The sequence below is a fragment of the Terrapene carolina genome, unplaced genomic scaffold, assembly GCF_002925995.2.
Source record: "Terrapene carolina triunguis isolate 2854851 unplaced genomic scaffold, T_m_triunguis-2.0 Scaffold192, whole genome shotgun sequence".
Lineage (NCBI taxonomy): Eukaryota > Metazoa > Chordata > Testudines > Emydidae > Terrapene > Terrapene triunguis.
In genome coordinates, this window is record NW_020664543.1 from 9,631,989 (window position 1) to 9,643,351 (window position 11,363).

At 43.9% G+C, this 11,363-nt stretch overlaps 1 protein-coding gene across 1 annotated transcript in view; it reads right to left on the reverse strand.

The window, feature by feature from the left end:
* Nucleotides 1–2,052: 2,052 nt before the first annotated feature.
* LOC112103593 (meteorin-like protein) overlaps nucleotides 2,053–11,363 on the reverse strand; it is a 9,475-nt gene continuing 164 nt past the window's right edge. The window contains exons 2-4 of the mRNA XM_024195466.2: nucleotides 8,819–9,228; nucleotides 6,767–6,826; nucleotides 2,053–2,408 (exon numbers count right to left, since the gene is read on the reverse strand). Of these exons, the coding sequence (XP_024051234.1) occupies nucleotides 2,092–2,408; nucleotides 6,767–6,826; nucleotides 8,819–9,228 (787 nt within the window). The 3' untranslated portion in view covers nucleotides 2,053–2,091. The remainder of the gene's footprint in view (nucleotides 2,409–6,766; nucleotides 6,827–8,818; nucleotides 9,229–11,363) is intronic.

Below are 11,363 nucleotides of genomic sequence, written 5' to 3' on the forward strand. Positions count from 1 at the left end.
ATGGTGTCCCTAGCCTCTGTTTGTCAGAGGGTGGTGATGGATGGCAGGAGAGAGATCACTTGATCATTACCTGTTAGGTTCACTCCCTCTGGGGCACCTGGCATTGACCATTGTTGGTAGACAGGATACTGGGCTGGATGGACCTTTGGTCTGACCCAGTACGGCCATTCTTCTTCTTCTTCTGTTCTTCTTAACTATATATTATATATCTGATATGCATGCTTTTATATGTACATAACTTGTACCCAGATTAATTTCATAGTGGACCATTTGTATTTAAAAACATCTAACACTCAGTAAAACATCGTGTAGCTACGACAAGTTCTTCTGAAAGACTAAGTTACTAAAGGAGTGTCGATCGATCACTAAGCTTTTGAAAACAAAATATTTTATTTTCCAGGTAATGTTGCTGAGATATAGCTAAGGGCCTTTGTACTCAGAGGCAAAACAAATACACAATAATGTATAGGATCAACATGTACAATTTTGTTCCCAAATATACAAAGCAGTCCAATACAGTACATAGGTGATCAGGAAACACGTTTGAAAGTGCAAAGTACAGCTGGGAAATGTGGACTGCACTTTAAAAAACCAAGCAAACAACACTAACCCTTTAGACAAGCCCACTCATACAAATGATATTCAGTGAGCATGGACTTTCAGAAGAGCAGAGTGAGTGCTGACTCTGGGATGTACCCAACTGTCTCTGAAACTTAAGTTCCTCAAAACTTCATTTTTGCTGAGCAAAGTTCACAGTGCAAACAGGTTTTCTTAGTTCCTTAGTGTAGGAAGTTTTAAAAATCTTGTTTTTAAATTGGGTATTTGTGTTGATAAATGCAAAGTAATGAACACTGGAAAACATAATCCCAAGTACACCTCTACCCTGATATAACGCTGTCATGAGGAGCCAAAAAAATCTTACCATGTTATAGGTGAAACCATGTTATATCAAACTTGCTTTGATCTAGTTGGGATGGTTTAGTTGGGGATTGGCCCTGCTTTGAGCAGGGGGTTGGACTAGATGACCCCCTGAGGTCCCTTCCAACCGTGATATTCTATGAAGTTAACAATGTTGTTCATTTACTTAATCACAAAGCAGGAAGATCAGATTCAGTAACAGGACATCCGTTTCACCTCTTTTGATACAGCACAACCTTCAGTTCTGTCTCAACTGGATCACTTTCTACACAGCGACCGCTACTTACAATGAATTGTGATTCAAATGCACGCGGTTGGGGGCTAACCATGCGTGCCTTACCAGGCAAGACTTGCCTTGATATAAACAGTTTTTACCTGCAGTACCTTTCTTATAGGGCGTGACTGAACTGGAACAATTCATCAGGCTAGTAACTCATGTTAACCAGGATGATGATAATCACAAGAGCCCTTATCTACACTAAGGTCTTCAGCTGCTATAACCTGGTGCAGTCATGGGCGCTATACGGATTTACAACAGCCGAGTCTATGCCCCAGAGCCTTAGTTCGCATGTGTTCTAATGAACTGTAACTTCCCAAGAGAGGAATCTCAGGCAACTGACAAACCCACTGATAGGCTGTGGGCTTAGTGGCTCAACTCAAACTCTCAATGTCATTGAGTCTGCATCATCCTTACTGTGTGTGGGGGGAGGGAGGGGGGGGGGGGGGGGGGGAGGGAGGGAATTTAATGGGTGAAAACTGAAGCACAGAGTGAAAAAAAATAAGTGGGGGGAGAATAGGGGAGAAAAATGCTAATGAAAAATACAAAACAGATAGGACACCCACTTAGTGCATCCTAGATTTTGTGAGGCATCTCCTACCTCTAACACACAGCACAAGCTACTCTTCAGCTAGGGGGGGAAAGCAGCCCCTTAAAAAGTCAGAAGCTCCCCTGGAGGCAGGAGAAGCACCTGTATTTGAATTCTAAACAAAGCACTTCATGGATTTAAACCATTCTGCGGCTTCGCTGTCCTAGTTGGAGAGGTTCATAAAGCCATAAACTCGAAGAGGCTCTCCCAGCCCTAGCTCTAGTGAAATCTGTCTTCAGCCTTTGCTGAACCTCATGAACAGCATGAGACTGCAATCCTTTTACTCAGCGCTCTCAGGACATGCATTTCAGCTAAACTGAAACTCACATGGGTTTGTTCCCCGTTCTCTGGCTGTTTGGTAAATAGAACTGAAGTCCTTAAATCTAGGGGCACAGCCCAGCCAAGCTTCTCCAAAATGTTCATTGCCAGTGAACAGGAAATCTCCAGCACCTTTCTTTACCTTGCACTGCAGCAGGGTTTTTATGGGGCCCCTCCATTCACCCGTTGCTTCATCCTGTCGGAAAATTCTGTTTTTCTGCCTGTAGACTTTCTGGCCGCTGACTTCAACCTGGGACATGTGATTTTCAGGGTCATGGGAAACATTTCGGATCGATCCTCTCACCACTAGATGCGAAGATGACATGAATAGTGAGTTGGTTATGGCACAGCTGTTTCTGATAAAGAGTTCAGCTACTATAGTATTTTAAGTGCATTTTTCCCTAGAAGGAATAATTTTCTGATATTACATAGCACCTTTTATACCGATGGTTTCCACATCACTGTACAATTAATTACCTGTTTGAGAACTTGCTGACAAACATGCAGCCACTTCTGGGGTATAACACAGCAGCTTTGCGCACCAACATATGACAGTTTAGTTCAAGGGTTCCTTAAATGTTTTCAGTCTTTGTTCCCAGCGAGCGACCCTGTCATGGGCCATCACGCCAAGTCCCCACTAGTCCTTTTGGACACCAGTTGAAGCACTGTTGGAAGTAGTAGTGTGGCCAAGCCTCAGAGCAGGGCTCTGTCTACATTACCGTTTCTCATGCTGCTGCCAGTGGTAGAGGTGCATTGATAGGCACCAGTGCAAATGCAGCTGAAGTGTTTCCCTCTGAGAGCCCCAGAGAAGGGCTTTGCAGATGCTCCATGGATCATAAATCGAGAGCCATTTGTTAGGTTATTAATTTATTTTTTAGATTTCCAGTACAAATTTTGCAATTTTGATTGCTACAGTACTGTATTATTTCAGGTTTCTTAAGAGAACACCATGACTAGTAAAGCATCGACTGTCAGAAAAAAATTGGAAACTAACGCTAGCTATTTCATTCCTATAATGCAACTATGGACAGATATTAGACTTGAATCAAAAATTCACCCGAATCATCATTTGATCAGTAGCCTTGTTTTGACAAAGTTTTGATTGATTCTGATGATGACAAATCTGCAGCCATGTTCCGCCTCCATAAGGATTACAGGGCACTCGATGTTTTAAAAAATGTATTGCCCAATATGAAATCTTCTTGTATAAAACATAAATTAAAACCTAGTGAACAAGACAGACATTTTAGGGCCAGATCTTCCAGTGGTATAAAGCGACACCCCCCTGTGAAGTGAATGCAGCGATGCCATTTGAGGATCTGGCCTAATGTAAACTAGACCTGGAAGTCAAAATAAAATAGAGGGAACTGTTAGTACGCAGTGCTCTGGATATGTAATGGTTTGTGTTCTGTTGGACACTCTTGGTGATTTCCAGGGGGGGCTTCCTGTGGCTGCAGGGTCCATGCTAGTGGAGGACTGGGACCTTGGGTCTGCTCGACTCTAGAAAATTGTACCAGAAAATCTTACCTTTTTTTCAGCACAGCTGGTGTGCATACACACCTAATTTTGTCTCCTACTGACAAAACCCTCCATTTTCCCCAGTCCCTTTTTTCGGAGCAACAGAAACCTTTATGCCTCATTTAAACCATGCCATTTGCACACAACCAGCCCCACCTGTAAAAACTAGCAGAGCTGGTTTGGGAAATAAAAATCGAATAAAGGCCTAAATAAGTTTAATCATTTGTGGCTCCAGCACAGAGAATGTCATCCATTTCACAGCTGCAAACTCATGCCTAGCATTTGCCGGTGTGAAATCTTCCTCTCCGTCCCCGTCCGCCCCCCAACAATCAATGGGAACTGACTTTTCTTATTACATTTTTTTCAAGAACAAATTCAATTTGAATCCAAAATACAGGGAATGCTCAAGAGCGTCCCTCAACCATTCTGCCAACAGCCCCTGAGCAAATGAGAGGTTACACAGTTAGCTGGGACTTTGCAAAATATCCATCACTTAGCTCTTTCCTTTGGGGATAATGGTCTCATTAGTGTAAGGGGCACAAAGAGCTTATTTCTGAAAAGTCCAGGAACTTCCTTAGCTAATTTAATTTTCAAGGGCTGCAAGGGCTTAGCACAACAGATGTCTCCGCTCTGCTCTTCATCTCCTTCTTTGTGTGAGCATCTTTAATCAGATGCAGTCAAGTCTATTGACAAGCTATAATGCACTTGTTCCTGTTCCTCAAAGTTGCTCCTGCACGGCTCATGGCCTAGTGACTGAAGACCTCTGCCTTAAGAATAACCATAAAGCCCCCATTCACTCCCGGTGTCATTTACACTTTCATTAGCAGCTATTTTCTCTAATCAAAAAAGTTGATGATAGCGATTTGTGAGCGTAGGGCAAGGAAGTCAGGTCATAAATAGAGTCCGTTCAAAGGGCTATTTCTTCTGGTCTGTTGGTGCTATAAGTATAAATGCCCCCCATTGTGCACCCTGGGCCTCCACATCTGTCAGTCTCTGGGGCTGCTGGCTGCGCAGAGGGAGAGCTGTTTGCATGGGAACTGATAACTTCATCAAGTAGAAACAATGGGGTAGATTGCATCAATTAGTTCAAATGAAGAAGAAAGATGATTGGCACAGGAATACACTTTCATAGTAAGATCTGGGCTACTTTCAGTTTTGTACTGATATGCCAATCTAGTTCTACCAGGACAACCCCTAGAATGGATGTAGTTATACTGGTATAAAGACGTCTTGTATCACTATAGCTTATAAGTAGGCTTGAAAGGAGTCGATTTTTATCAATAAGCGTTAGCAAATGTCCATTTCACCACAAACTGACACACTATTTCCATCCATGATCATCAAAATTTACCATTAGGCAAAGTAAAAAAAGTGCTGCTTGAGAACTTCTTAGAGTTTGATGTAAGGCTATTTCCTTTGGCTATTCTAATGTAGACAATTCGTGTTTTAATGGCTAGAAACCTTTAACTTTTGAATCTCAATGTCTATTGTCATTAAATAAATATCACGACAGAAGTTCCCGCACCTGTGAAAGTTTAAATTGATAAAAATAAAGATAATTAAAATCTATAATGTTGCACAACTGAAAATTTAAATTGAAAAAAGCTTAAATATAAACATTGATATTATCTGTTGGAATTATGAAGAAATAAAAATGGAATGCTGCCAATCCTAGCTATAAGCATATTTAACTGTGTCCACATTAGGGAGGTTGTACGGCTTTAACTAGACCAGTATAATTAATATGGTACAATTTGGGTGTGTAAAGGAAAAATCAGTGCAATAAAACAAAACAAACAAACATGTTACAGAGCAAGAGACAATACTGAGAAGTAACAGATCAGTAGAGATTTTGCAAGATGAAATAAAGGAGATAAAGCCTTTGCTACAGCATCATGTTAATGGTTTCCCTACTTTATAGCATATTAATGCACATCCTTTTGAGAAAACAAAGGCAATGCTGGGGCTGAAAAATGGTGTCATTAATGAAGGGTAAAGCTTCTCATACAACTAGGTTTAAGTCACAAGCAATGGACTCCATCAGTAACCAGAACTGGAACGTATGCGTGTGTGTGTGTGTGTGCGCGCGTGTACTTGTGCTAAGTATAGTAAACCATTGAGAGCACGATATGAAAGAGAGAGTAGAATAAAAGGGAATGTACAGAGGACAATTATAAATGTATCTGTGACCTTGTCATGTGCAGGTGCTGGCATTATGTAGCAGGAACTATTTCTGATTTGGCTTCAGTTTCAAGGTTGCACCCACTGAGTTTATCAAGGATAAAGGATCTCCTTGAGGGATAGCAGAATCAATGGTTTTCAAAAAGATCTCTTTTTTTTTTTTAATTTGATCGAGGGCAGTGGAAATTGGGGTTTTGCCATTGACTTCCACCGATGCAGGATCAGGTCCATTAACATTGTTTGCATCTGATGTTCTACAGTATCTGTGTGAGGTTGCATCTCTAACCAGACTCACTTTGGGAAAGTTTGATGGGGGGGTATAACGTACAGCCAGGGCTTAAATTCTCATAGAGTATTTCCTGGAGCCACCAATATGCTATAAAAACTCCAAGGGTTTGAAAATATTTACCAGAGTTCCGCTCCGGACAGTTCTGGCTGAATTTAAGCCCTGGGTACAGCCCCCCAGTGTAATACATGGCGAGGAACAGTCCCCACAAGGATTGCTCTGCCATCATTACAGCAGTTTTAAGGTGTGATCAGTTTGGAAAAAGCCAACCTGCATAAACAGGGATTTTACAAAATTCTTCATATCTGTGCAGCTAGATGGAAGGTAAGTAAAGAATATTTCTGCTGCACACGTGTGTGCATGTGCAGAACTATCAGAAAGTGAAAGGCAAGGGGACTGTGACAAAATGATTCCAGCAAAAAACTTCATGCCAAAGAGGGAGTGTGTATAATGTACGTGGAAAGACAAAAAATTGCTTTGCCTTCCCACCTACTGGATTCACTGTGTTTGATCTGCAGATGTGATTTATCCCATCTTTTTACATTTCATTCTTTGACACAAGCTAGTGGAGTTCTCAGATTGAAGAGCAAGAAGATCAAAGTATTTAAAGAAGAGGCAAATAAGCCAAAATAATCAATGCATAATTAGAGGCAGAATATTTTCCTGTAAGTCTGCTTACCAAAATCACTACTGCAAATGGCCAGCAGAAGCTCCATGTTGTCACAAGGACGGCACATCGCTAAAGAACAAAAGAATCAGTTACTTATAAATAAAATAATGATTGCTAACAGACCGCTGAAGTGTTGAGGGGAGTAACCTGATCCACTGATTTCAATGGGCTTTGGACCAGGCCAACAATATTCTTACTGTCCTTTCTTCAGTTCAGTAGTTTTTGGAGATATCATATAGTAGAAAACTTTGGTACTTTACGCATCCATCTACTTTGATCCCTAAAAATATCAAGAATTCTAGGTGGGTTTTTTGCTTAATTTCCAAAGTGAATTCCATTGGAAATCTTACAATCCCGGACTGCAGCACCAACGGCTCATTGCAACAGTTACAATACTTTGCACTTCTGTAGCCCCTTCCATCCATTGTGTGACACGTTATATTCATTGCTGGGAATGCTGCCGTAGCACTCTGGTAAGAGGCAGTGGTAGAGACCATTGCTCTGAAATACGGGGCTATTTTATAATAAGGATTCTGAGAATTTCCAGACACTGAAATTAATGACCTAAATCTCACAGGGAGAAGTGACTTGCTCACAGTCATACACTGAGCCAAAAATAGAACACAGAATTCCTTACTCACAATCCTGTGCTTTAAGCACAGCGCAAAAGTCTTCCTCACTGATTTTCTGTTACATTCCTTCCTGTCTTAGGGCAATTATATCTTGGTAGCCAATATGGCTATTTCCTCACTATGAAAGACACAAACCTGATGCAAGAATGATCAGAAGACCAGAATCAAGGAGGATGTCTCTAATGAATCTGGGGCCTCCATCCATCAACGTCGAAGAGAGCATTATGGCTGGGATTTCCAAGTGGCCTTAAGGGCGTTAGTTGCTCAAATCCTATGCAAAGTCAATGGGAATTGAGGGTTTAACTCTGGAAATCCCCATCCATGGCTCAAAGCCTGCTTCCCTTGGGGACTTTCCACTTCCTTGCTAATAGCATATGCTGGAATATTTGTCATTTTGTAATTTACAGGGCCATGCCTGCTTTGTGACAGACGGATGTTCATACCTGCTTAATTCTAGGTCATTCTAATTTTGAACATGCCACTGGGAAATCAGTTCGTTTCTGTTCCAAGTAAAGGTTATTTCAGTATGTATTTACTTTGATTTATACTAAGTTTATTATAGGGAACGTCTACGTCAGGCACTGCTTGACTGTGCCAATCTCTTTACAATTACATCCTTAAGTGAGTATATTTCCTCAGTTCCTGCCAGTACACAAAACTAAGCCCCTCCCCCCAATAGTCTAAGAAAGGGAGAGGACAGCGGGAAAGTGCTGTCGTTACTCTTTTTATTCAACGTCCTTTCCCCCCCCACTTTCCTACAGCCGGCCTCAGCCCTGAGCCACTGCCACGTGGGTTGAAGACATTGTCTGAGGGTCTCTCAGGGTACAAAATGGGAACAGAACCAGGGTCAAATCTTCAAAAGCACTTTAAGGACGTAGGAGCCTAAATCCCATTTACAAAAGACACTCCGATCCAGACCCCCAAAGGCATTTAGGCTCCTCAGTGAGCTCTGGGCTCTTAAAGCGCCTAAATTAATTTCTGAAAAGGAAACGCAGGAGCGTAAGTCACTTCGATGCTTTGGAAAATGTTCCCCCCTGTGTTCCAGTGCTGCTTGCTCAGGCGCCCATGATTAAATTAGCTGACAAATGGGACAGGATAGAATTTCCCCTCACAGCACCGGGAGCTTTTCCTGCTTTTGGAGCACGGAACAGGGGTAGCTCGAGAGACTCTGTGCTGTAAGCATCTCCCAGGATCAATGTGATGTGTTAACAAGGGGAATAGGGAGAGGGGCAGGTGTTAGGGTTCATAGGTAAGAGATTGTCCCCCTCCTGCAACGAGGAACACCACAACCCCATTCGTGAAATTGGCTCCCTGTTGATGGAGCCCTGCACCATTGTGGGACCCCTACAGAAGTGGATCAAGCTCTGCATGGGTTCACCTGCGTAGATCCATTTGCAGGATCGGGGCCTATGGGAGATCTCAGCCTTACCTTCCACAAGGGCCATTTTCTGGAAGTCAGGGCCCGCCGTGCTTTGGTTGTTCAGCAGTTCGTACTGGAAGCTGGCCGTCCTGCGGCTGATATCCCGCTGCGGGCTGGCCTGCAGGAAAAGGGCGACCCGCTGTGGCGTGTGGGCACTGAAGCAGGACACGTGGCGCAGCCGCGCCGCCTCAGCTTCGCTCACCACTAGGTGCAGCTGGCCAGCGCGCTCCACGTAGATGCTGGCACCCTGGAAGTCACTCGCTGGCTTGATGCAGACAGTGGTGTGTCTGGTGCTCGACAGGTTGGGCTCCAGGACAACACGCAGGGCTCGTGCTGGGTACAGCCATTCCAGGGAGCCCTCGGTGCAGCGCAGGTGGACCTGCTCCACGGTGCGGGAACGGGGTTCCCAACTTAAACCACTGCCAAGGCAAGGCCAAGAATACATCGTTAATAATGAACAAAACCTAGGCAGCACAGGCTAGTGGGACTCAGCAGAGTGAGGTCACTCCCTAACCTGCCACTAACCTGCTGTGTGATCTGGGGTAACCCATTTTACTGCTCTGGGCCTCTGTTTCCCGTTCTACCCTTTGTCTTGCAGATTAAGACCGTCTCTTTTTATGTGTGCAGTGCCTAGAACAACAAGGCCCCCCATCTCAGCTGGGCTTAGAATACACATAATAAACAATCTCCCTTTTTTGTACACGAAACAGGGAAAGAAATGACCCTTGGGAGTCAGAGCCAGCCTGGATGATTTGTAAGTCTTACCTCCTGGTGCCTGGCCACTGCTGGATTGCTCCCTATACTCTGTTTTCTCCCCGTTTTCAAGAGGAGACAGCAACGTGCCTCAAAAGTCTTGTTGCAGCAACTACTGGATGTAGATTCCTGGTCTACATTATTAATGATTGTTACTACTACATTTAATTATTTCTCTAGTGGCAGCTATTAAAGGAGAGCTGCTTCTGTGGCAAGCTGCCTGGTAACAGATGGAGGGTAACTTTTTCAAACGAGCTGCAGAGTACGTCGCCACAGCCCGCGGCCGGGAGTCTCCCCGGGGTTGACAGAGTGGAGTGGGGGTCCTGCTAGGGCTCTAAAAATCGCTGTGAAGATCGCACTTTGAAGCTGCAGCTTGGACTCTGAAGCCTGCCCCTCGTCCCAGGCTTCAGAGCCCACACTGCAACTTCAACACTAAGCCTATGTCCCATTTTTAGAAGTGACTCAGGGTAGAGTTTTTAAAAGTGCTCAGCATTGACCTTTCCAAACCAGGACAAAATTCCCATTGCCTTCAGTGGGAGCAGGGTTAGATCAATGCTTAGCCCTTTTTGAAAATCCTACCCCTTGGAGCAAGTCCTAATGCCTTTCCATGAGAAATAGGTGCCCAAATGCCTAAGTCCCTTTTGAAAATGGGACTTAGACGCCTAAGCCAGGTGGACTTTGAAAATGTTACCAGTAGCTACTATTGAAGAGTCATTTCTAAACAAAGAGCTGTAGGCTGGCCCTGATTCTGATCTTGCTCACACTAGCTTTACATCAATGCAATTTCACTAATTTGTCGTTACTTTTGATTATACTCGTAGCTTAGATCTGAATCAGGCCCAGTATCTTTATTACTACAGCTGGGTAAAAAAAGGATCGTAATTTTTGTGAAAAATTTGAACCATGTTTTCCTTCAAAATTATGACAAAAATATTGTTGAAAATTTTCCACCAGTTTTGTATCTCCCTGTTATTTGACATAGATGATACACTGATTTGTTAAGGGGAAAATCTTTCAACATAGCTTGACACCCCATGTTAGGGTGCAGGTGTTTTCTGCAAAGGTCAAATCCTGCTTTTTAAAAAAACACCTAAAATAAGACACTGACATTGGGGGATGTTGTAAAACAGTCTGATGCTATTTCTGCTGTCAGGGTTCAGGCGCTCAGTAGACAAGAGAAACAAAACTCACTATTGTTCTTTCTTTCTCTAACATCAAATCTAATGATTGAAGTCATTGCTGTTATATCACTGGATTGCTTTTGTGATGGCTGTAAAAAAGAGACCCAGCTTTAAAAGCGGGACTGGGACGCTGGAGATCTGGGCTCATGACTCGCTGGGTGGCCGCAGACAAATCAAGCTGCGGCTCCGTGCCTCAGTTTCCCCATCTTCAAATACAGAAACAATATGCACTGTGCCAACCCCAGATGGGTTCTGTTTGTAACGGGCATAAGAGGCTACGCAGGCACCACTTATCTATGCAAGAGCTTCACCTTGTCTTAGGCTGGGTCACACCTCACCCCAAGAGCTCCCGCGCTCAGCGGACGAGCGGGTGGAAAAATTTCGATCAAATCGGGGGGGGGGGGGGACAGACAATCCCCCCCCCCGAACATCCTCATGTCCTTTGCCATTTTCTGGGGCGTTTTCTGACCTTTCGGGCAGCCCAAGGCCCCCCCCCCCCAGGATAGCGGCTCCAAACCCAACTCGTTGTGCCGGAAAACAACTAAACCATCCCCAGGAGACCAGCAACCCCTGGCCCTGGCCCGGCTCTGGGGGCTCCCCACCGGCTGGGGCCCGGGGCC